Source organism: Cervus canadensis, chromosome 12 (genome assembly GCF_019320065.1).
Source record: "Cervus canadensis isolate Bull #8, Minnesota chromosome 12, ASM1932006v1, whole genome shotgun sequence".
Taxonomy (NCBI): Eukaryota; Metazoa; Chordata; class Mammalia; order Artiodactyla; family Cervidae; genus Cervus; species Cervus canadensis.
In genome coordinates this window covers 2,277,961-2,302,979 of record NC_057397.1, presented here as the reverse complement: position 1 = coordinate 2,302,979, position 25,019 = coordinate 2,277,961, and the positions used below count along the sequence as shown (strand labels likewise).

At 40.5% G+C, this 25,019-nt stretch overlaps 1 protein-coding gene across 11 annotated transcripts in view; it reads left to right on the top strand.

Annotated features, from left to right (window-relative positions):
- The window catches only part of DNAAF11 (dynein axonemal assembly factor 11), a 71,509-nt gene that overhangs the window by 15,829 nt on the left and 30,661 nt on the right, over positions 1-25,019 (top strand). For all 11 annotated transcript variants that reach the window (XM_043483957.1, XM_043483956.1, XM_043483955.1 and 8 more), the window contains exons 3-7: positions 4,403-4,480; positions 11,925-12,097; positions 15,108-15,334; positions 20,556-20,747; positions 23,453-23,530. In XM_043483957.1, coding sequence (XP_043339892.1) covers positions 4,403-4,480; positions 11,925-12,097; positions 15,108-15,334; positions 20,556-20,747; positions 23,453-23,530 — 748 coding nt within the window. The remainder of the gene's footprint in view (positions 1-4,402; positions 4,481-11,924; positions 12,098-15,107; positions 15,335-20,555; positions 20,748-23,452; positions 23,531-25,019) is intronic.

The following is a 25,019-nucleotide window of genomic DNA, read 5'->3' as shown; positions in this document are numbered from 1 at the left end:
TGTCCATCGAGTAAGTGATGCCGTCCAACCATCTCATCCTCTGTCATCCCCTACTCCTCCTGCCTTCAGACTTTCCCAGAGTTAGGGTCTTTTCCAGTGAGTCAGTTCTTCGCATCTGGTGGCCAGAGTACTGGAGTTTCAGCTTCAGCATCAGTCCTTCCAATGAACATTCAGAACTGATTTCTTTTAGAATTGACTGTCTTGATCTCCTTGAAGTTCAAGGGACTCTTGAGAGTCTTCTCCAACACCACAGTTCAAAAGCATCAGTTCTTTGGCACTCAGCTTTCTTTATGGTCCAACTCTCACATCCATACATGACTACTGGAAAAACCATAGTTTTGACTACATGGATCTTTGTTGGTAAAGTATGTCCCTGCTTTTTACTATGCTATCTAGGTTTGTCATAACTTTACTTCCAAGGAGCAAGCTTCTTTTAATTTCATGGGTGCAGTCACCATTTGCAGTGATTTTGGACTCCAAGAAAATAAAATCTGCCACTGTTTCCATTGGTTCCCCATCTATTTGCCATGAAGTGATGGGACCAGATGCCATGATCTTAGTTTTTTGAATGTTGAGTTTTAAGTCAGCTTTTTCACTCTCGTCTTTCACTTTCATCACTTTCATCCTCCTTGCTTTCTTCCATAAGGGTGGCATCATCTGCTTATCTGAGGTTATTGATATTTCTCCTGGCAATCTTGATTCCAGCTTGTGCTTCATCCAGCCCGGCATTTCACATGATGTACTCTGCATATAAGTTAAATAAGCATTACTTTGCCAACAAAGGTCAGTCTAGTCAAGGCTATGGTTTTTCCAATAGTCGTGTATAGATGTGAGAGTTGGACTATAAAGAAAGCTGAGCACCAAAGAATTGATGCTTTTGAACTGTGGTGTTGGAGAAGACTCTTGAGAGTCCCTCGGACTACAAGGAGATCCAACCAGTCCATTCTAAAGGAGATCAATCCTGGGTGTTCATTGGAAGGACTGATGTTGAAGCTGAAACTCCCAATACTTTGGCCACCAGACATGAAGAGCTGACTCATTTGAAAAGACCCTGATGCTGGGAAAGATTGAAGATGGGAGAAAAGGGGACGACAAAGGATGAGATGGTTGGATGGCATCACTGACTCAATTGACTTGAGTTTGGATAAACTCCAGGAGTTGGTGATGGACAGGGAGGCCTAGCGTGCTGCAGCCCATGGGGTCACAAAGAGTCAGACATGACTGAGCAACTGAACTGAACTGAAATCTGCATGTAAGTTAAGTAAGCAAGGTGACAATATACAGCCTTGACATACTCCTTTCTCAATTTGGAACCAGTCTGTTGTTCCATGTCCAGTTCTAACTGTTACTTCTTGACCTGCATACATATTTCTCAGGAGGCAGATCAGGTGGTCTGGTATTCCCATCTCTTGAAGAATTTTACACAGTTTGTTGTGATCCACACACTCAAAGACTTTAGCATAGTCAATGAAACAGAAGTAGATCTTTTTCTGGAATTTTCTTGCCTTTTCTATGATCCAGTGGATGTTGGCAATTTGATCTCTGGTTCCTCTGACTTTTCTAAATCCAGCTTGAACATCTGGAAATTCTCAGTTCACGTACTGTTGAAGCCTCACTTGGAGAATTTTGAGCATTATTTTGCTAGCATGTGAGATGAGTGCAATTGTGCAGTATTTTGAACATTCTTTGGCATTGCATTTCTTTGGGACTGGAATAGGAACTAACCTTTTGTAGTCCTGTAGCTACTGCTGAGTTTTCTGAATCTGCTGGCATATTGAGTGTAGCACTTTCACAGCATCATTTTTTAGGACTTGGAATGGCTCAGCTGGAATTCCATCACTCTACTAGCTTTGTTTGTAGTGATGCTTCTTAAGACCCACTTGATTTTGGATTCCAGGATGTCTAACTCTAGGTGAGTGATCACACCATCATGGTTATCTGGGTCATGAAGATCTTTTTTGTATAGTTCTTCTGTGTATTCTTGCCACCTCTTCTTAATATCTTCTGCTTCTGTTAAGTCCATTCTGTTTCTGTCCTTTATTGTGCCCATCTTTGCATGAAATGTTCCCTTGGTATCTCTGATTTATTTGAAGAGATGTCTAGTCTTTCCCATTCTATTGTTTTCCTCTATTTCTTTGCATTGATCACTGAGGAAGGCTTTCTTATCTCTCCTTGCTATTCTTTGGAACTCTTCATTCAAATGGGTATATCTTTCCTTTCCTCCTTTGCCTTTCACTTCTCTTCTTTTCTCAGCTATTTGTAAGGCTTCCTCAGACAACCATTTTGCCTTTTTGCATTTCTTCTTCTTGGGGATGGTTTTAATCACTACCTCCTGTGCATTCTTATGAACCTCTGTTCATAGTTCCTCAGGCTCTCTGTCAGATCTAATCCTTCGAATCTGTCACTTCCACTGTATGGTCATAAGGGATTTGATTTAGATTTTACATGAATGGTCCAGTGGTGGTTGTCCATACTTTCTTCAATTTAAATCTGAATTTTGCAATAAGGAGTTCATGATCTGAGCCACAGTCAGCTCCTGGGGATGGGTTTGTAGGTCTGGTTTTATATAGCCTTTGCGTGGGAACTGATCCCAGGGTGGTTTGGTCTAGAACACTAACCCCCTGTTCCAGGTACCCAGGAAGCTCTGTATATTTTTCGTTATAGAGATTTGTTTTGTTTTTTTTTTTCTGACCAATTTGGCCCATTGTCCTTGATTTAATTAGGAAACCCTTACAAAACAAATCTTAACTTTTCTTCTACCAGTTAGCATTTAGAGGTTATATAGTTTAGCATTTAGAGGGTTATACATATAACAAAAATGGAGAAGGAAAGGTATTTTATTGTGCAGTTTTAACAATGATAACTATATGTATTTCTGTTTGGGGTATGGACTAGACACTCTATTATAACCTTTGGCACCTAGAGCTCTACAAATCTCTGATGATCAAATACTCGGATATTGGTTTGGAACTCTTGTCAGCATCAGTATCGCTTAGAATGGTATAATTGCTGAGAGAAGCTTATTGTTCAAAAATCCTCATTTAAAAAGATGAGTAAACTGAGGCTCAGGTAAATTTTTATTCTCAGGTCTATGGAAGCAAATATATGATATTTATAAATTTTAGATGAATATTGATGATGATAAAGGTGCTGGTTATAAATCATCATATTTGACTGTCACAATATCCCTGGAAAATGGTGCAGAGGAAGTGTTAAGTGAGCCTGCCCTGATGCATGTTTCTTAGCAGGGTTTTCTGTATTCATGTTGTCTTAGAAAGGACTCTCCTTTAAAAGTGCAATGTAATGATTTAGTGCCAGACTCTGCAGTCAGATTTCCTGGCTTTGCCACTTAACCTTGAATAACTGGATTAATTTTCTGCACCTTGATGTTCTCATTTGTATAAGGGAGACAGCAGTAGTTTTTACTTCATAGGGTTATTAGGAAGATTAAATGAGATAATATGCAGAATGCTTAGAAAATTGTATGGCTTGTAATAAGCACTCAGCAATGTAAGCTATGGTATTATTTAAGCTGTTTTTAAAGGGCCCCATCCTAGAATGATCCCTTGACTTATTTATGCTTTTGCTTTGCCTATCTGGGCTTGCATATTTATTTAAAACCATAATCCTGTATCAGAATGATTTTGACTTCAAGCAAAGGGAAACACAACTCAAGATGACTTAGCAGTGAGGAAATCTGTCCTGTAACCCAACTATTAACTCTAGAGACAGGCCAGTCTCCAGGGTTGGTTGGTCGGTTCCTTCTCTCTGCTGCACCAGGCACTGTGGGCTTCATCCTACAGCTGATTCCTTCAGCTTTGCAAGATGACTGGGAGTCAGTAAAGATAGTGTTTCCATTCTCGCCTGGAAAATCCCATGGACAGAGGAGCCTGGCAGGCTGCAGTCCAAAGGGTTGCAAAGAGTCAGACAAGACTGAGCAACTGAGCACACACACAGGAAAAAGAGAAAGGAAATTCACAAGCATGAAACACAGGCCGTCGCCTCTCATCTGATCAGGAGCACAGGCTACGCATGCCCTGCCTTGTACCACAGTTGCCAGGAGACTGCCCTGGGCAGGACGACTCGGCCTGGGCTCCCGAGCTGTCACTACCAAGGAACATGGGATTGCCATGCACTGGGCCTGCGTGGTTAAGCCTAACCCCAGAGTTAGGGCTGAGCAGAGACATGAGCAGAACTGGGTTCCCTCGGGAAGAAGCAAGGGAGAAACGGACGCTGAGTAGACAACCAGCCATGTCTGATGTACAGGTACAGGTTTGGAAAAGCAACATGATTTTGGATAACCATAACGATTCTTAGACTCTTGTTGTCATTTTCATAACAGATTATGTAAAAATGTCTTTTATCTTGAAAGTTAACTAATTCCATTATTTGTATGTTTCAGAAAATGTTAGCAAACTCAAGAAACTTGAATATTTGAATTTGGCTTTAAACAACATTGAAAAAATTGAAAATCTAGAAGGTAAGAACTTTCTTCTAATAATTTATTTATTAATTAAAATTGATATTTAAGATTAGACTTAAACAGTATTGCTTAAACAATAGGTAGACTTTTCAAATTAACATTTTACCTCAGTCTTATATTTGTCATTCTCGTTGGAAAAAGTCAGATGATAGTAAGATACATAAATTCAATAGTGGAAGTCCCCTTGGCCCCTTCCTAACCCAGCTTCCTTCCCTGAGTCAGTGGTATTAACCCTCTGGTGTATAGAAGGTGGTATTACTACATTTTGCTTTGTATCAATGGGATCATACTATGAATATTGTTTTCAAAATGAATTTCTTCCATGAAATTGCCTTGTTTTTCTGATATCCAGGAAAGGTGGGGAGCCCTGGATGATGGGATGATTGTAGACTGTTATCCAACCATTGATCTGCAGATGGACACTTGGATGGTTCCAGCGTTTTGCTCTAACAGATTGGCTGCAATTAGCATCTTTCTATATTGCACTCTGTGTACATGTGTAAATTTTTTTCTAGGGTAAATTCTTAGAATTCCTTGGTTTTAACATACATAGTTTTGGAAAATATTGTTCTCCAAGAAGGTTGCATTGATTTCCACTTGTATTGGTGGTCAATGTGAATACCCATTTTCCCCCCAGCTTCACTAATGCTTTTTATAAGCTATCTTTTCTTAGTGATCAGAAGACATTGTTTTCTAGCAAATTTTAAAATTTGTACTTCACATTATTATTGGTCTTCCATATAAGCTTTCAGATGTTTATTGAATATTTGTATTTTTTCTTATGTGAATAACTGTTTCATAACTTTTGGCTTTTTTTCCTACTGATTTTTCTTCATGTGCTCTTATACATTCCAGATATTAATACCTCGTTATATATGTTATAAATCTTTTCTCTTGAGCCTGCTATTTTGTTTCAATCAAGATGCTGGTATTGTTCAGAAGTCTTATTTTTGAAATGGGTATAGTCCAATTTATCAGTCTTTTTCTTCTTTATGATTTCTGAATACAGATATATTCCATCAAAGTTCTAAGTATAGTCATTTCATTCTTAACATTTAATCTCTCTAATGTACTTCAGATTTATCATGTAAATGTTTCCAAATGGAAATATTTGGACCATTTAGTACTTTGAAATTTGAGATATAATTTACGTAACAGTCTTTGGGGTCACAGAGGCAGACATGACTTAGCGGCTGAACAACAACATAAAATTCACTGTCTGAAAATACGTGATTCAGTGATTTTTAGTATATTTGCAAGGTTGTGGACCCATCATCACTATCTAATTCTGGAACATTTTCATCACCCCCAAAGAAATCCCCATATTCATTAGCATTCACTCCCCATTCACCTCCTATCCCAGCCTCTAACAACCCCTAATCTGCTTTCTGTCTCCATAGATTTTCCCATCCTGAACATGTCATGTAAGTGGAATCAAAGAATATATGGACAATATTTGGTCTTCTGACTTCTTAGCCTAATGTGTCCAAGGTCCATCCATATTGTAGGATGCATCAGTACTTAATCCTTTTAAGGGCTAAATAATATTCCAATAATGATAATAGTATTCCAAATAATAATAATAATGACATTCAATAATATTCCAATATGGATACACCTCATTTTGTTTACCTGTTCATTAGCCGATGCATGTTTGAGTTGTATCCACTTTTTGGTTATTGTGAGTATAGCCTCTGTGAACATTCATGTACAAGTTTTTGCATAAACTTATATTTTCTGTTAGTTTAGTATACCTAGGAATGTAATTCCTGGGTCACATGGTGACTCTGTGCTTAATTCTATTTTCAGGAACTGCCAAATGTTTTCCAAAGCAGTCACACCATTTGCCACTCCCACTAGCAATTTATGAGGGCTCCATCCTGACAAACACTTGTCATTTTCTGTTTTTATTTATTTATTTTTGTAGTAGTCATCCTAGTGGGTGTGGAGTGGTATCTCATTGTTGTTCTGATTTGCATTCGCCTAATGGCTAATGAGTTTGGGCATTTTTAAAAATGTGCTTAGTGGCCATTTGTGTATCTTCTTTGGAGAAATCTTCTTTATTCAAAATCTTTGCCCATTTTCTACCAGCTTATTTGTTGTTTGACTGTTGAATTGTAAGACTTATTTTTATGTTTTGAATGCTGGAGTCCAATCAAATAAATGATTTGTTGATATCTTCTCCCATTTTGTGGGTTTTCTTGTCAACTTCCTCATTGGTGTTCTTTGGAATCCAATGGGTTCTTTCTTCTTCAATAACTTTATTGAGGTTTAATCAATGTACAGAAACCTGCACATGTTTAATGTATACAGTTTGTTGAGTTTGGACCTATGCACACACACGTGAAACCATCACCACAACTGAGGTAACAGGCATGTCCATCCCCTGTTTTCTCTGATCTCCCCTAGAACTTCCTTTAATCTAATAGAACGTCCTACTAGGTTGATCTTCCATGTCACTTCCCCTGTGTTCCTTATTTAAACCACGTTGTCGTATTGTTCTACGTTCTGGGAGGTTTCCTGTTTTACACTTTGCAGGCTTCTCTTTTGTGCTGTTATTTTTCCCCCTCAGCATCCAGTACCACTCAGTGTCTGCTGAAGCCGCAAAGGCTTTGGTTGATTTAGGTGCCTGTGTGGGCTCACTCTGCAGTTGTGAGGCTGTGTTTACACATCCAGCCTCTTGCCTAGCTGGCAGCACCACGTGGACTCCGTGAGCGGGCAGGGGCGTGGAGCAGGCAAGCCGCTCTGCCCACCCCACTCCCACCTGCCAACGGCTAAAATTAGGAGGACATTACTTAGGTTGTGTTGGACTTTAGCCTATTTGTCTCACAGTGTCGACATTGGTATTTCAGTGGCCATCGAGGTTGTATATCAATAAAGACATAAATATTTGTCATACATTTTTAATGTTCATCCTCAAAACCTGCAGCGTCATCACTAAGAAAGCCCCCAAACCATCATCAGTGCTGGAGCTGAGATGGTTCTTTCCATCACTGGCATCTTTCTGCCTTAGCTCCCTCTCAGATACCACTCTCCAGCCTGGTTACCATAGTCTCATGTGAACGCATGAAATAACAAAATCTGCCTTATATCTATGTTCTGTAGTAGTGAAGTGTCAGTCTATGATGTCAGAGAAAGAATTTAAACTCTCCCTCTCAGTTGGCTTGTCCAGGGCTTGTTCTTTTTTCCTTAGCAAGGAATCCAAAAGGTGTGGAATTCTGGGTTTTGCGGTGTGTGTTGGCCACAGACCACTAGAGGGCAGCATTGTCACTGTTGTCTTTGAGCTTTGGGAGCTTGGTCTTCAGTGGACACGTCCTCATTTGGTGCTCTGCCTTCCAGCTCTAATGCAGATGCACTGGGCTCAGGATTGCCTGGGGAGCTGGGCAGTAGGGAGGGGTGGGTGCCTTGTCATTTGGCAAATGTGTACTTTTTGTTTGATTTAAATGTTTGATGTAGAGAGGAGGGTGTATATACTCAGCTCACCTACTTGAGTCAATCTCAGTGTAATCTTAAACGTAAGCTGGATTTTTGTTTGTTCGTTTTGCTGGATGGCAAACCATAACTGTATCCCTCTTTCTTTTTTTTCTTGTTGTGGATTCACCAGGATAGAATCAAGTAGGTATTTTTTTCCATCGCTCCTCCTCACCTACCCTAACCTGGGAAGACGGGAGGGGCTTCTGTGAGTGCCAGCTCTCCCCCTTCGGAAATCACCGTGTTGGTTTCAGTGACATTCAGACCCCTATGGGCCGCTAAACTGGATCTTCTCAGCACAGAGGATAAAGGGTGGGACACAGTTGAAGGCAGGGGTACCCTAACTCCAAAGAGGAGGTTTTCTCTGGCTGGCTAGTTCAGCAGGAATTGTTCTTTCAAATGGCAGATGTGGCTTAATTGCTTATGTGTAAGCCTAGCAGAAGAAAAATTAAGATTCATCACTTTGAAAAACATAATGAACATTTGGAGGGTTCTGCATCTACAAAATTACAGCAAAATCCAAAAATTATCTGAATCTTTTAGTTTGTTGGAGTCTTCCAAATGTCAGTCTTTTCTTATATGGAAGAAAATATAGTTAAAATATCTCTCAAGTGTCCCAAAGTAAACTTAAGAAATACCAGGCAACCTGTATCTTAAGTCAGACTCCCCCAGATATATCCTTTACACTTCACAAAATCCATCTAACATTTTTTTTTTGCTAATATAAAGAAACATACAGGCACAGAGATATAAACTTAATTATATTTATTTGTTTAGTTTCATATTTATTCTTCATATAGTGACTGAGTTCACATTATTATGATTTAATGACTGAATTATCAAGTATATTGATGTGTTTTAAATAACTGTTTATTGTTTGGCACTGGAGGTGTTTTTAATTATGTTTGCTCTTGTGAATAGAACTGTTCTGAACAGTTTTGTACAAATTACCTGTTCCCAGTTGATGTATTTGACCAGGACCTTTTCCTCCCCAATGAAATTCTGGATCAAGCGGAAAAAGAAACATTTAAGGGCCTGTTTTATGTATTGATAGGTAGAATGCTGAAAAAAAAAAAATTTATATGATAACCTTGCCAATATATTAAAAATTCAGTTTTGAAGATAAGAAGTTACTGAGTTTCCTTCACCTATGTAGCTGAATCTCAAATATATAAAAGTGTTGAGTTGTTCTTGTGTATTTTAGGTATTCGTCTTTTTAATAATTCATATTTTACCTTAGTAATACAACACACAGTTTCAAAAGTCAAAGTGATACAGTCAGATACAAACGGAAACAAATCATGTCTGATACAAAATGTTGATGACATCAATAACGTCTAGACATAAAGAAGGCAGAAAAGCTGTTTTGAGGAGTTGAAAGTGAGAGAAAATGTGGAGAATTCAGTCTGGACGTGTTGAATGTGGAATGTTTTGCAGACGTGTAGAAACAGGAGTGTGGTGTTCAGTTGGATGGTCAGATATGGGTTTCTTGTTTGGGAGTCATTGGAATCTGGGGTTAGTAAAACCAGTGAACATGACTATTGTCATAAGGACCATAAGGAGAGGGGAGTATTGGGTCATTGATGGAAATCTGGGTTATATCACCACTGATGGGGTGGAAAAGCCTGTGAAAGATCAAGAGGAATAGATGGCATTATAAAGGAAAACACGGAGAGAGTAGTATCCCTGTTTCAAGACAGTTGGGGGATTTAAGGGACAGTCCATGGTCAATCCCACCACATGCAGCAGACTCTTCGAGTGACATAGTGTGTTGAAGACGGTCTATTAGATCTGTCAGCAGGACGGTCTCTGGTCACCTTTAGAGGAGCAAGTCTACTAGAAGAGTAGAGTGTTGGGGGTAGAGGCCAGCTACTATGGGTGGAGCCCATGGGGATTGAGATAGAAGAACAGTGAATGTAGAGTCAGGGTGACTTGTGATGTCTCAGTGGGCATTGCCTACCTCTGAGTTCTGCCTACCTCTCTAGATTCACTTCTTGGTGCCTTTGCATATTAAATTTTCTTTTCCTGCAATTCTCTTCTTTTTTTCCACACTGCACATAAGCTTAAAGTGAAATACCATGGGTATTTTTTATCACTTTATCCTGAAGACCTGGGTCAGCAACTTATACATAGGTACCCAGTAACTCCTGAATAGATGGATGGATGAATAGAGGGTAAGAACCTATATCTGGAAGCGCTAAGTTAGAACTAACTTATTTGGAAGAGACTGGCTTTGGGTATCACTAGAGAGGAGGGACACGTGGGATTCTAGACAGGGTGGAGACAGGTGCTAGGATCAGTAAGGGGGCGAGAACACTGTCATTCAGCGAGATTGGCTCCATCATCTAGCCTTTAGAAATGAGAAGCACCTTGCCATCGGCGACACGATTGCAGAGCTATGAACCAATCTGAATTCTGGTTGAGTTCAGAACCAATCTGGTTCATATTGGTGAAGTTAACATAAGATATCAGGAACCAAAGTTTGCCCTAAGTTATATAGCTGCAAAACAATGACAGAAAAGCAGTGTATAATCAGGAAGCCTATAGGAAAAGTGGAGCATGTAGAAGTTTGAAGAAATGAGCACAGAACAAGGTAGAACTGGGTTGTCAGCTGGCGATGGTTCTCTAGATACTGATGCCTACCACATCTGCCATATTAATCCAGCACCCGTGAGCCGGTCACGGGGGAGACAGCCTTATGTGAACCTCTCCCACAGGGCTGCCGTAGAAACAAGGTCAGCTCTTCTTTGGCTGGTAGTGAGAAATGGTAAACTCACTGCCCATGGAAACTAAGTGTCCCCGTTTCCCTGTAGGCACATGTGCTAAGAAGCCACGTGAGAACCAGACAGGTGCTCACTGGGCTGGTTCTCATCCTAGCTCATGGTTATCAAAGCTTCCTAAATGGCAGGCACTGTGCTAAGTACTTCACACGAATCATCTTTTATTGTCTTCACAAGCACCTCTGAGCCAGGTGCCAATACTATTATAACTGCAGATGAGAAGACTGAGGCTTGTGACTTTTGCAAAATCACACAGCAAGGACATGTCAGAGTTAGGACTTGAACTCAGGTCTGTCAAATTCCAAGGTCTACACTCCTAACTACCAAGTGCTCATGGAATTCAGGTGAGGGGAGTCAATTCAAACTTGGAATTGATTCAGATTTCTATATCATCTGGCTATCTCTGTAATAAAGTTGGGTGGGTCACATTTACTACAGAGTCTGCTCAGTGACTTGTCCTTTTTTCTGTCATCCCTCTGAGGACCGCACTCCTTTTTGTTGCATTTGTTGACATCTTCGGTTCAGTGCGTGGTGATCTTGGAGCCATTGTGTCTCTTTGGTGATTTTATAAAGATGAATTCTGAGGCTTGATTTTATGGAATGCCTTCTCTTTGGGGGAATTCCTGCCATCACCCTTTGCATTGAGATGAGTCCTAACCACTGTACCTGGTAAAATTCTCAGGACCACAGATTCCAGTGCCTTCCCTAAAGGGACCTTTGTTCTGATGCAGCATCCCCCACAGCAGCAGCTTATACCTGACCTTCTTCACCCCAGTTAGTAACTGAATCCAAATGTCAACAGCCCAGAGTTTGCAGATATGGGCACGAAGAGGATTTCCTTTGACCTGAGGGACTCAGGGATTGAAAGTAAAGGGAGACCCAGAAAAGTGAATCAAGACTAAGCCATTTTTTTTTAACATTAAAAATTATTATTTGTTTTAATTGGAGGATAATTACAACTTTGTGATAGTTTTTGCCGTGCATCAACATGAATCGGCCACAGTCATGCATATGTCCCCTCCCTCCTGAACGCCCCCCGCCCTGCCTCCCCACCCCATCCTTGGTCGCAGTGCAGTTAGTGAACAGACTTCCAGGACCTGCAGATGTTTCTTCTGTGATGTTTCTTCTGTGCACGTTTTACTACCGGGGTGACTTTCTGGGCTTTGTTTTCTTTTCCTTTCTCCCACCAGGCTGTGAAGGGCTGACAAAGCTTGACCTGACGGTGAATTTCATCGGGGAGCTGAGCAGTGTTAAAACCCTTCAAGGCAACATCCACCTGAAGGAGCTGTTCCTCATGGGAAACCCCTGTGCTGACTTTGACGGCTACAGACAGTTCGTGGTGGCAACTCTTCAGCAGCTAAAGGTACGCTTTATCTCCATGATATGAAATTCTTGGAAAAAATGAAAAGAAGCAACTACACAGTGATTCCTGATATATTCCCAGCATTTCCAGAGAATGTGTTGTTTTAGAGAATGGAATAGTCCAGAAAAATCAAAACGAATTCCTTGGCTCACTGAACTTTCAAAATTTTTTAATAACTCTAATAAAGTTTGGAAAAATAAATGGGCATATTTTTCTCCTTTCTCATTCAGAACACACAGAGCTGAATTGAACTTTCTTGATGGGTTCAAGTCATTGTTATAGAGGGCGTCCTTTATTACTAAGAGCTCACCAAAAGCTTAGGGCTTTTGAGGTGGATACGTGGGCTCCATCCCTGGGTCAGGAAGATCCCCTGGAGGAGGAAATAGCAACCCACTCCATTATTCTTGCCTGGAGAATCCCATGGACAGAGGAGCCTGGGTGGGCCACGGTCCATGTGGTTGCACAGAACTGGACACATCTGAGTGAGTTCATACTCTTGAACTCCTGTGCCTTTTTTTTTTTAGACTATTGCTTTTTATTAACTCACTTGCTATGTTAATTCTCAGGCTCTCATATGCTTTGGAATGCTTAGAGAGGGTTCATGTTCACTGCCCCCTCTCCGCCGCCATCCCCCTGCCTGAGTACCCCACTCAGTAGGTCTGATGGGCATCCAAGAGTTTGCATTCGGAACAGGCTCTCGAGTGACTCTGATGCCACCTGTCCAGGGACCTCATTTGAGAACTGCAACTCTACGTTTTAATTTCTTCTGCCGCATCTCCCCATATCTGATATTTTTGCAAACCAGGAAACAACACACGGTTTCTAGAGAAATCCTACACCCGAGAATATTTAAATAGCACTATTAATGCTCATGTGTTAATAACTCCAAGAGCTCCTGACCTGCATGTGTTGGTCTGAAACCTCGAGACTTCTCTGGTGAAGTGTGGAACAGGCCTCCATACACAGAGGGCAAGGAGAGGCCAGAGAAAGGGGCGGCCTCTCTGGAGACAGACTGGCAGGCGGCGGGTCTCATAAGCAAGGAAGCTTCCTTACCGAGCTTGTTCTGGGCAATAAGATGAGTAGGGGTCTGCACCCGCCAGCTAGAATCTCACAGGTTTGTAGAGAGGCCTTAACTGGGTTCAGTCCAGAGGGTCTCAACAGAACCTTCCACTCTCAAGGCTGCACCCCGAACAGCTCCTAGTGTGGGAACAATGGGCAGAGCGCACCTGCCAGGACAGGGGCGGGGTGAGGAGCCTGTGATCGCCCGGGTCCAGCTCTCAGTTGCATCCTCTCGGTGACCCGCGCCCCCAGCAGCGGGAGCAGCATTTTGCCTCTGCACAGAGAATGTGTGGAGGCCCTGGCTTTCTCCCAGGCCTTGTCCTCCATCCTCAGAGGGCATTTGTGTTTAGACTGCTGTCTTCTGTGTAGGCAAAATTGCTGGATTAATATAATACATTTTTTTCTAATGTAAAATGTCTTTGATTAAAAGAATGAACAACTCAGATAATTGAATATAGAACATATATTTAGAATGAGTGATATAGTAGCTCAGACATCGTCCAGGCCAGTCATCATTGTACGAGCACTTTCTGAAAAATGAACTGATAAGAAGCAGAATTTTAGAGACAGGGATGCTATGTGCCATGTCCCTGGAAGGGTGTGGGGTCGTCATCCCAGCTGGGCCTGGTCAGCCCGGCATTGCCGGGCTAGGGGCGTGTGGGCCCTCAGGCAGGAGCCTGAGTCACGGGTCAGGGCTGTTCCCGGGGTTTGGGACACAGCATCGCTGATGATCCTGCACCCTTGAGGGAGGTGATTAGAGGCATCCTGAGATGAGGATGCTGGCCTTGGAAAGCTGGGGCTCCTTGTTTAAGGTGACACACCTGGCAAGTGGCCCCAGAGGGATTTGAACCTAAAAGCCCACCATTCTCACAATAACCACACTCCCTGCTTCCCTCTGGGGTAATGTCCAGGTCTCAGGTCAAGTCTTTCCTTTCAGAAAGACTGTTGTGATTCAGCTGCTACAACAGGCAACAGCCTCTCTGAAGAATGGTACTCATAAATGTGTTTACTAGTATTTAAAAACAGGCTGATAAACTTCAGAATCGTTTTTTCTTTTAATTGGGGGGAAATTCCTTTACAACGTTGTGTTCCTTTCTGCCATACAAGCCCGTGAATCAGTCATATCCCCACCCTCGTGGGCCTCCCTGCCCCGGCCCTTCCCGCCCTCCTAGGTCATCACAGAGCTCTGAGCTGAGCTCCTGGTGCCCTTCAGCAGCTGCCCACTAGCTGCCTGTTTCACACGTGGTGTGTGTATACACACGGAAGTGTACAAGTGTCAATGCTACTCTCTCAGTCCATCCCACCCTTGCCTTCCCCCAGCGTGTCCGCAAGTACATTCTGTACATCTTTGCTGCAAATAGATTCTTCAGTACATACCATTTCACTGAAAGCTTGTTATCTACTTTGACCAGACTTGTCCTAACAGACGTCTTATTTCCTAGGGCTATGATAACAAAGTTCTGCAGACAGGGTAGCTTGAACATCAGGAATTTATCTCACTGTTCTGAAGGTGGCAAGTGGTAGATCAAGGTGTGGGTTGGTTCTGGGCCCATTTGCATTAGAGCTCAGTTTTGGGTAATACACAAGGCCCTTTCTCATAGAGAACATTTGGGACTTCACCTGAGATATTAAAATTCTTAACACAGTGAGCAGTTATAGAATTAATATACTTTGAGAGCTTGTCATCAATAATCAGTTTCCACAGAAGACCTATTTATTGTTATTACCAGTAAAGATGCTTTGTAAACTGTATTAATTGTGTGAAGTAAAACACTGATTTAGATCAAAGTTCATGATATTTCCCATTAATTACTTTGCTTTCAACTCCGTATCACTAAGGTGCATTATTTATTATTTTTAGTCTTGCAAGTAAAGTCCTCTTGGGGCTGATTCAAATTGAAACTTTGGGATAAATGCATTGGCTGGTTTTTTTTTGTTGTTGTTGTTCCAGTGGTTGGATGGTAAAGAAATCGAGCGTTCAGAAAGGATTCAGGCGTTGCAGAACTTCACAGCAGTTGAACAACGAATCAGAGAGCAGGAGAAAGCTTACTGTCTTAAGCGAGCCGAGGACAAGGAAGAGGCTCGGAGGAAACTCCAGGAGGAGGAAAACAAAGGCGAGATGGAGAGAAGTCACACCGGCTCTGATGGACACTGGGACACGGACATCAGTGCTCCCCTGTAGGTAAACGGAGGGTACTCTCTGGTTAACTTATGTTAAAAGCAAAACTTTTAACATAAAAGTTAAAAAGTTTTCTTCCCAAGGTGTTTACAGTGCCACTTAGAGTCCAGATGATTGATTTGAAAAATAAATTACGATGTGAATTTTGGGGAAGACCATGTATGATCATCTCATTGTTTGTGACCATTCTGTGAGGCTTTCTTCCCTTTTGCGGGGGGGGGGAACCTTTCTAAACTAGCAGCTTTAATTCTCATCTAAAATTATCCTCAGACAAATCTCCCTTGAAAGATGCACAGGAAAGCTGAATTAGCAGGTGTACTTTGATTTATAAAGTAGGAATATTTTAGAAAAGTTAAATGCAAATCACGTTATTATAAATTGAGCAATTTTGATTGCATAAGATGTTCTGTTTTGTGAATTATGTAATGAATGCATTTTTAATGTGATTAATACGCCCCTAATTGGTCGTTTTTACAAACATGAATTTTTCATGCTTGCTTATTTTAAGGGAATTGCAACTGTAGTCAGTTGATTTGATTCCATACAATGAAATCTTTCAATATTTTGATAACAGAATCTCTTAAACTTGGGAAAATAATAATTATGATGTATTTCAGATATACATAAGTGTTAAAAAAAATAAATAGGCAACTATAGCTATTGTGTGTGCCACCACCCACACATATTAAATGTCAATAGTTGGCATATGTTTACCTTTTTTTTTTTTAATAGAGTATCGGTAGAGAAGCTCCTTCAGTGTTTCTCCCCCATCCCTCTCCTCCTTTCATCCTGTGGTGTCCACCATTCTAAAGTCAGTACTTTAGTAGTGTTTGGTATCATGTCGATCCCACTGTATTGTCATATATTTACCACATAATTATGTAGTACTTAATACTGCTTAACCAGGAGTAGTTTTATGTTTTTTTCTTTTTTTTTTTTTAGCATGAATGATATCTTTCTACAGCTTTGTTTTTCATTCAGTATTATGTTCTTGTGATTTACGCATATGAAGACATGTAAGACAAGTTCATTCATTTTAGCTGTGGAATAATATTCCATCGACTGAGTAAGTCACAGTTTATCCCAGAGCGGGCATTCAAAATATTTGTCAGTGAGTAATTCTTTGGCCCCGACAGATCAGAGTAAGCACCAGCTTCAGCGATCTGTGTGGCCCTAGTTTGAGAACATAGGAAGGAAGGAGGGAGGAAGTGGAGGAGAGGAGGGAGGCAGGAGGAGGGTCAGCTGGAGATCAGCCCTGATGCAGCTATTCCTCTCTGGGTGGCTGTGTAAGTGGTTTTCCATTTCTCGTTTTTTCACACAATGGTGCACACGTCTCCTTGTGCAAGTACGGAAGTTTCTGTAGTATATATTCAGCAGTGACATTGCTGCATATTAATTATAAACATCTTTTCAACTTTGTATGCATTGCCCAATTGTTTTTTAAAGTGTACTAACTTAAACTCCTGTATCAGCAGTGTTGGAGTGTTCCTGATCTTTTGTCAACAGTAGATAATGTGGTTTTTAAAACATTGGCCAATCACGTTGGTTGTTAAATAGCATCTCATATTTTAATTTGCATTTCTAGAGTTAAAAGTAAGTTTCAGTATCTTAAATGTCTTCTTATGTTTATTAGCTATTTAGATTTCTTCTGTTCAAGACTTCCACCTATCTTAAATAAGTTGTAAGGTTTTTTCTTACTAATTTATAGCTCTTTTATATTCTAGATGCAGATTCTTTAGTGGTTATGAGGTTTGCAAATACCTTCTTGCAGTCTGTCTGTGACTTGTCTTTAATTTTGATAAGTGCTTTTGTTTTCTAGAATTTAGACATATTAATGTAGCTAAATTTATTTTATACATTTTGATCTTATTTATGAAAATTTTCAATACCCCAGTATCATATCTATCTATCCTGGGGTTAACTTTTGACAACAGTGTGGGGTAGGGTGCTAGTCATTCCCCCCACAGGATTGTCTGCTTCAGCCCCATTAATTAAAGTGCCATTCTTCTCCCATATTATATTCCCTCCTTTCGTGATTCATGGGCCCATTTCTGGGCTCCCTAGATTCTTCCATGGGAATACTACCACATGGTTTTAATTTCTATAAATCTTGATTTTTGCTGGGAGATACTTTCCTGTTTCAAAATCATCTCGATTCTTCTTGTCTCTTTTTACTCTTCTGTGAGAATTTGAGAGTCAGGCATTCAAACTTCCCCCATATTCCTAGTATAGTTTTGATTGAAATTGCATTGAATTTATATGTTCATAAGGGGAAAGTTGACATCTTCAGGACATTGATTCTTTCCTTGCTGAATTTTGGAATAGCTCTCTTTATTTAGACCTTCGGAGTCCTTCAGTAAGTTCATAATTTTCTCTATAAAGGTTTTACGCTATTTCTTATTAGATTTATTTATAAGTATCTTGTAGAATGGGATTTTAAAGATAGATTTGTTATTGGGTCTTTCTGATGGATATAGGGACAAATAGTATTAAGAAATCTTGGTGGCACTAGGGGTAAAGAATCCGCCTGCTAACACAGGAGGCATAAGAGGTGCAAATTCGGTCCCTGGGTCAGAAGATCCCCTGGAGAAGGGAACAGCTACCAACTCCAGTATTCTTGCCTGGAGAATCCCATGGACAGAGGAGCCTGAAAGGCTACAGTCTGCAGGGTCACACAGAGTTGGACACAACTGAATCAACTTAGCATGCATGCAATCTTGCTGAACTTTTTAAGAAGATGCAGTAGTTAGTCTGTAGATCATCCTGTATTTTCTATGTAGAAAAACACATTTTTAAAAAATAAATAGTAACTTGAAAAAAATTTCCAATCGTTCTACCTCTGCTTTTTTTTATTTATTTTTTTTATGGTACCTGCTAAGCCTCCAGTATGGAGTGGAATAGCAGCAGTAAGAATGGTTATCTGTATCTTGTTCCTGACTTTTAGAAGAATGTTCCCCATTCGTCATCATTAAGTATAGTGAGTCCTGTGAGGCTTTTGAAGAGTCGAGTTAGTTTCCTTTTATTCCAAGTTGATGAAAAGCTTTTATCATCATGGATACTAGATTTTTGTTAAATGCTTTTTCTGTGTCTATTGAGATAAGCATATTTTTCTGTTGATGTGTTGAATTAACATTGAGAGATTTTTTTAAAATTAAACCATCCTTGTATTTCTAGAATAAACTCACCTTGTCCATATTTTATTTTTGATTTTTTAATTGAAGTATAGCAGATTTACAATGTTGTGTTAGTTTTAGGTATACAGCAGAGTGATTCAATTTTATATATATATATATGTATATATATTCCTTTTCAGATTCTTTTCCATTAGAGGTTATTACCACATATTGAATATGGTTCCCTGTGCTACACAGTAGGTCCTTGTTGATCTGTGTTATATATAATAGTGTGTATATGTTAATCATGAACTCCTAATTTATCCCCTGCCCCACCTTTCCACTCTGGTTACCATAAGTTTGTTTTCTGTGTCTGTGAGTCTGTTTGCCAAACAAAATTTTTTAATGAGAATGAAAGTAATGATTTCAGTGATGGTTAACTAAAATCTTGTAGAATATTATAGATGCCCTTTTTTCTCAGTACCATAAAGAACCATGGCTATATGGCAAGCATTTATTTTCAGTAATTTGCACTATTTCGCTTATTAAACTGTCTGGCTGCATTTTATAATACATAGGGTGTTTCAGCAGAATTTTACTGTATATTCTGTTTGTACTCTTTAAATTTCATATTTTTGGTCTGTCCTTTTAAAAAGCATCTTATTTGAAGGTCAACTAAATGAGCGTTTTGTGTTATCTCATTTCAGTAACAAGAACAACAACAAAATCTAACAATTAATGAGTACTCACTATTTGCCATCCTGGTACTAAAGGCTTCCTGTCGATGTTTTCATTTGATATCATTTTGTAACAGTGCAAATTCTAGGGCGAGGTGAGGGGCGAGAGCCTATACCCGTTGTGTACTGCTCGAATGTCCTTTCTCTCTGCTAGAACAGTCTCCTGTCTCTTCTCTCTGCTGGAACGGTCTCCTATCTGGTGCCTGACACACAGAAAGACATTCAATAAATATTAGCTGAATCCTTGCTGAATGAATGTTGACCGTCATAGAATAATTTATTTGATGCCCTATGGAGACTCATTTAATTCTCTGATAGTCCATAAAACATGAATGAAAAAAAGAGCATTCCCATATTGATGTTGTTTAGTCACTCAATTGCATCTGACTCTTTGAACCCCATGAACTGTAGCCCACCAGGCTCTTCTGTCCATGGGATTTCCCAGGCAAGAATACTGGAGTGAGTTGCCATTTCTTTCTCCAGGGGATCTTCCCAACCCAGGGATCAAACCTGTGTCTCCTGCATTGGCAGGCGGATTCTTTACCACTAAGACACCAAGGAAGCCCATACCATATAAAGCTACAAAACCCAAAGTCAGCCATGAAAAATGGAGTAAATAGAGTCCATACCATGGGCCCACTGAAGAATTTTAGAGATAGAGAATCATTAAAGAATCTGGAACATGCTTAGTCACTCAGTCATGTCTGACTCTTTGAGCCAGGCTCCTCTGTCCACGGGAATTCTCCAGGCAAGAATACTGGAGTGGGTTGCCATGCCCTCCTCCAGGGGATCTTCCCAACCCAGGGATCGAACCCAGGTCTCCCACATTGCAGGCAGATTCTATACTGTCTGAGCCACCAGGGAAACCCCTAAAGAACCCGGAAGACATGATCAAATTTTTTAGAAAGACTCCTCTGGCAGCAGTGTGAAGGATGGAATTGAAGGGTGCAGGACTGAGAGTGGGTTGGTTACCAAGGCCCACCGGTCTCTGACCATCAGAACCTCCCATGACATTGTAAAGCAATGGTCCTAGGCACCCCTCCAAACTGACTGGATAGACTGGTGGGAGCCTAGAGATCCGTACTGTGTGTGAAGCTCCCCAGATGACTCATATCATCCCAGTCTCTGAGCCGTTGAATCTGATCACTGCAGCATTCCTGGTGGTGGGTAAGGTGGGCCTATTCCAGTGCCGTGGCACTAATTTCTCCAACTTGGCTCAGATAGGCTTTCTCTCAGACACATTTTTTTATTCAAAGCTAAGAAAATAATATATTGAAAAAAAAAAACACACAAGGTATTTCAGGGGCAGAGTTCAGGATGAGACTCAGATGTCCATTATTGGTCTTTATGTGTCCTGTGTTTGTCCCTAGCCCATCTTCTGAAGAGAGTAAAGACTATATCCAGGCACCAGAAATACAAGAAGGGCAATGTAAGGAAAAGAAATTAGATGACAGAGAAGATGACCTGGAATTCTGGAATAAGCCCTCTTTGTATACTCCTGAATCTAGATTGGAAACTCTGAGACATATGGAAAAACAACGGAGAGACCAAGAAAGATTAAGGTATTCCATTTTTTCCTATCATCAAGAGTGATAGAATATATTTTCGATTGCACATTGTTTTATCCATCATCTGTGTTAAATCTGTGCTAGCTGTCACACACAGACTTTGCTTTTCTTAATTTCAGCTTTTTGTTGACATGTATCTACTAACATTTATTAATAGTAGACTACCTAAAGAAGGTTGTTGTGAATCATGGCATTTTAGGTAGAGTTTTTTTTTTTTTTTTCTGCTCAAACTTACTTTATTTATTTTTTTTTTATTAGTTGGAGGCTAATTACTTCACAACATTTCAGTGGGTTTTGTCATACATTGATATGAATCAGCCATAGATTTACATGTATTCCCCATCCCGATACCCCCTCCCACCTCCCTCTCCACCCGATTCCTCTGGGTCTTCCCAGTGCACCAGGCCCGAGCACTTGTCTCATGCATCCCACCTGGGCTGGTGATCTGTTTCACCATAGATAGTATACATGCTGTTCTTTTGAAATATCCCACCCTCACATTCTCCCACAGAGTTCAAAAGTCTGTTCTGTATTTCTGTGTCTCTTTTTCTGTTTTGCATATAGGGTTATCGTTACCATCTTTCTAAATTCCATATATATGTGTTAGTATGCTGTAATGTTCTTTATCTTTCTGGCTTACTTCACTCTGTATAAGGGGCTCCAGTTTCATCCATCTCATTAGGACTGATTCAAATGAATTCTTTTTAATGGCTGAGTAATATTCCATGGTGTATATGTACCACAGCTTCCTTATCCATTCATCTGCTGATGGGCATCTAGGTTGCTTCCATGTCCTGGCTATTATAAACAGTGCTGTGATGAACATTGGGGTGCACATGTCTCTTTCAGATCTGGTTTCCTCAGTGTGTATGCCCAGGAGTGGGATTGCTGGGTCATATGGCAGTTCTGTTTGTATGTCCCTTGCTTTTTAACAACTTTAAACGTGTCAAATAGTATGGTCTGGTTTAGAGATACCAGTCCTCCAAGTCATTCAGTTCAGGTGCTGTGTCTACCCCATCTAATGACTTTCTGAGATGTTTGCCCTTAATAGTTGGAGAAGGCAATGGCACCCCACTCCAGTACTCTTGCCTGGAAAATCCCATGGACGGAGGAGCCTGGTGGGCTGCAGTCCATGGGGTCGCTAAGAGTCGGACACGACGGAGCGACTTCCCTTTCACTTTTCACTTTCATGCATTGGAGAAAGAAATGGCAACCCACTCCAGTGTTCTTGCCTGGAGAATCCCAGGGACGGGGCAGCCTGGTGGGCTGCCGTCTATGGGGTCGCACAGAGTCGGACACGACTGAGGCAACTTAGCAGCAGCAGCAGCAGCAGCCCTTAATTGTCCCGGGTCATGGAGAACAAGGGCTTCCCTGATAGCTCAGTTGGTAAAGAATCCGCCTGCAATGCAGGAGACCTGGGTTCGATCCCTAGGTTGGGAAGATCTCCTGGAGAAGAGAAGGGCTACCCACTCCAGTATTCTGGCCTGGAGAATTCAATGGACTACATACAGTCCATGGGGTCACAAGGATTCACAGACACGACATGGGGTCACAGACACGACTGAGCAACTTTCACTTCACTATGGAGAACAATGTAGTTCATGTAAACATGAACTTAATTGGACCTGGCAACCCAGTTACAGATGCAGAAAAATGTGAATAAATTTCTATTACAAAATAAAGTTAACTGACACAAAATCTATATTAAAAGAACAATAGAAGTATAAGACAAAGAATTGCCTGTAGTTCTGTCATTTTAACACATCTGTCCATCTGATCTTCTAGAACTTGTCCATATATGCCTTTTTAAAGTTTTTATGTATTTTTTGCAAGTGTTTTAAATAAATATAATTTGCATCCTACATTTTCTTTCATGTTATTCCATGAGTTTTTCCTCTTTACTCCATTCACCTTCCTCCTGTCTCTACCCTTTATGGTAATGAGAGTTAGTTAGCAGGCTTGGGTCCAGCCCACCTCTACAATCATATGAATGATTTCTGCAAATGTGGGATTGGGGATCTTTTTTAAGAACAAAAATGGACTTATATTTTATATGTTTGTTCTCACTAAATCATCATCAACACTTTTCTGTAACTTTTTAGACTGGTAGTAAAGAGTGAACACATTTTTTTTTTTAATAGATGCAAAATGTCTCATAGTGTGAATGTACCACAGTCAGTCCAATTATTCCTCCATTGATGGACATTCACAATGGTTCCAGCGTCTTGCCATTGCAGATGATGCTGTGATAGGCATCCTTTCACATAGATCTTTATGTACTGGTATTTTTATTTCTATAAAATAGATTCTGTTTGGCATTTTAAAAACTGTAATTTTAGCTAAAGTAGAAGCTGTATATACAAATGGAGAATTGATAGTTAGCTGAGTAAATCATGCATAAAATAGACTCATTTAAACATTCATGGCTATTTCATGAAAAGGAGTTTTCTCCCCCATTCGAATGATCTGGCAAATTGTCTTGGTCACATTTTCGCTTTACAGATATGGGTATAATCACACAGAAATCTGGCTCAATTGTCAGCTCCCAGCCATGGACCTCATCACAGTGAATTGATGTATTCACAAATACGCCATTAATTTTTCTGAAACTGTCTCACACATTAATTGCTTGTATATTATCTTTGTGTATTTTTTTTCCTCTCCTCTGCCCCTTGTTCCCACCCACCCCCAATACTAAGTGAAAAGAAGAAGAAAGTGAAGCCGCCAAGGATGTTGGTCACTGAGGACGGGAGAGCCCTGAACGTGAATGAACCCAAGTAAGTGGGATCAGGTGGAGACTTGAAGACTCAAAACGTGTGGCGTTGGTCATACCATGGCTTCAAGGACACGTTTGCCCAGATATCCGAACACTCTTAGCAAACCAGAAGGGCCTAATGAGAATGTCATTTTGTACGTATTTAAATGCAGAGCGTCGTTATGTTTTCAAGTACATAATGTTACGTTTCATTCTCTTGGCATACAAAAAGTGATCTAGACATAAGGAAATCTTAGTTATTTCTATATCCCCTGAAACTTTGGACCACATACAGTTTTTTTCCCCGAAAATTTCAAGTGCTCCATTGTTGTGTTTCTTAATTTTTTTTTTTTTCTTAATTTTTAAAACTCTGCCATGAACAAGCTAGCTGAGAATATTGATCACCTGTATACCTACTTCATACTCTGGAACTCATCTCCAGAACTTTTTAGAGCTAAGACAAGAAATTAAATTGCTCAACAGAGTTGATGAGAGGGAAAAATATTTCAACTAGAAATCTTCATGTATAATAGCATCTTTTGTTGTTGTTTAGTCACTCAGTCATGTCCATGTCTTTGTGACCCCATAGACTATAGCCCGCCAAGCTCCTCTGTCCTCCACTGTCTCCCAGAGTTTGCTGAAATTCACCTCCCTTGCGTAGGTGATGCTGTCTAACCATCTCATCTTCTGCCGCCCCCTTCTCCTTTTGCCTTCAATCTTTCCCGGCATTAGGGTCTTTCCTAATGAGTGGACTCTTCGCGTCAGGTGGCCAAAATATTGGAGAAGCCCATAGCAGTATCTAACTATTTTAAAATTAAAACTAGAAAGCAGGCAGAGAAGGCCTTTTGTAGTCAAAATAGATCAACAAGCCTGTGAACTCAATCTTGCTGGCTTCATTTCATTACTCAAAATGTCTACTTTGACCATTTCATTGTTGTGCCATTACCATGATAGAGGTGGTACGGTCCTGATCACTCTTGGGTGTCGTTAACTCATCTTCACAGCAGTCATATGTGACAGGTGATATTTCTTCTTCATAGGTCCGAAAGCTGAACTGAGAGGTGGATGACTCACACAAGGTCACATAGCTCATTGGTGGTGTGTCTGACTTGCCTGTGCTTGCCTAATTCTAGTGGTGTTTATGATCAACTTTGTAATCTCACCCCAACCCCACCACACACACACACACACACACACACATCTTCTTTATCCAGCAGGCATGAATACATGATACTAAGCCCTGGGGATGCAGAAGTGAATATGACAGATTTCTGCCTACAAGGAACTTAAAAATCTAGTGGGGAGACAGTCCCTCTTCAACCTACAGCAGGGCTTGAAGGAAACCCTTTGGGCTCTGTGTGCCCCTCGTAAGACCACTGAAACTTCTTCAGTCCCATCATTTTTATATTCTGCATTTACAACATTTCTATATTCAGTCACATCTTTTCAAATCTCAGCCATGTGCTCGATGTAACACATTTGACCCAAGTGATCATTACTTTGCTTCTCGA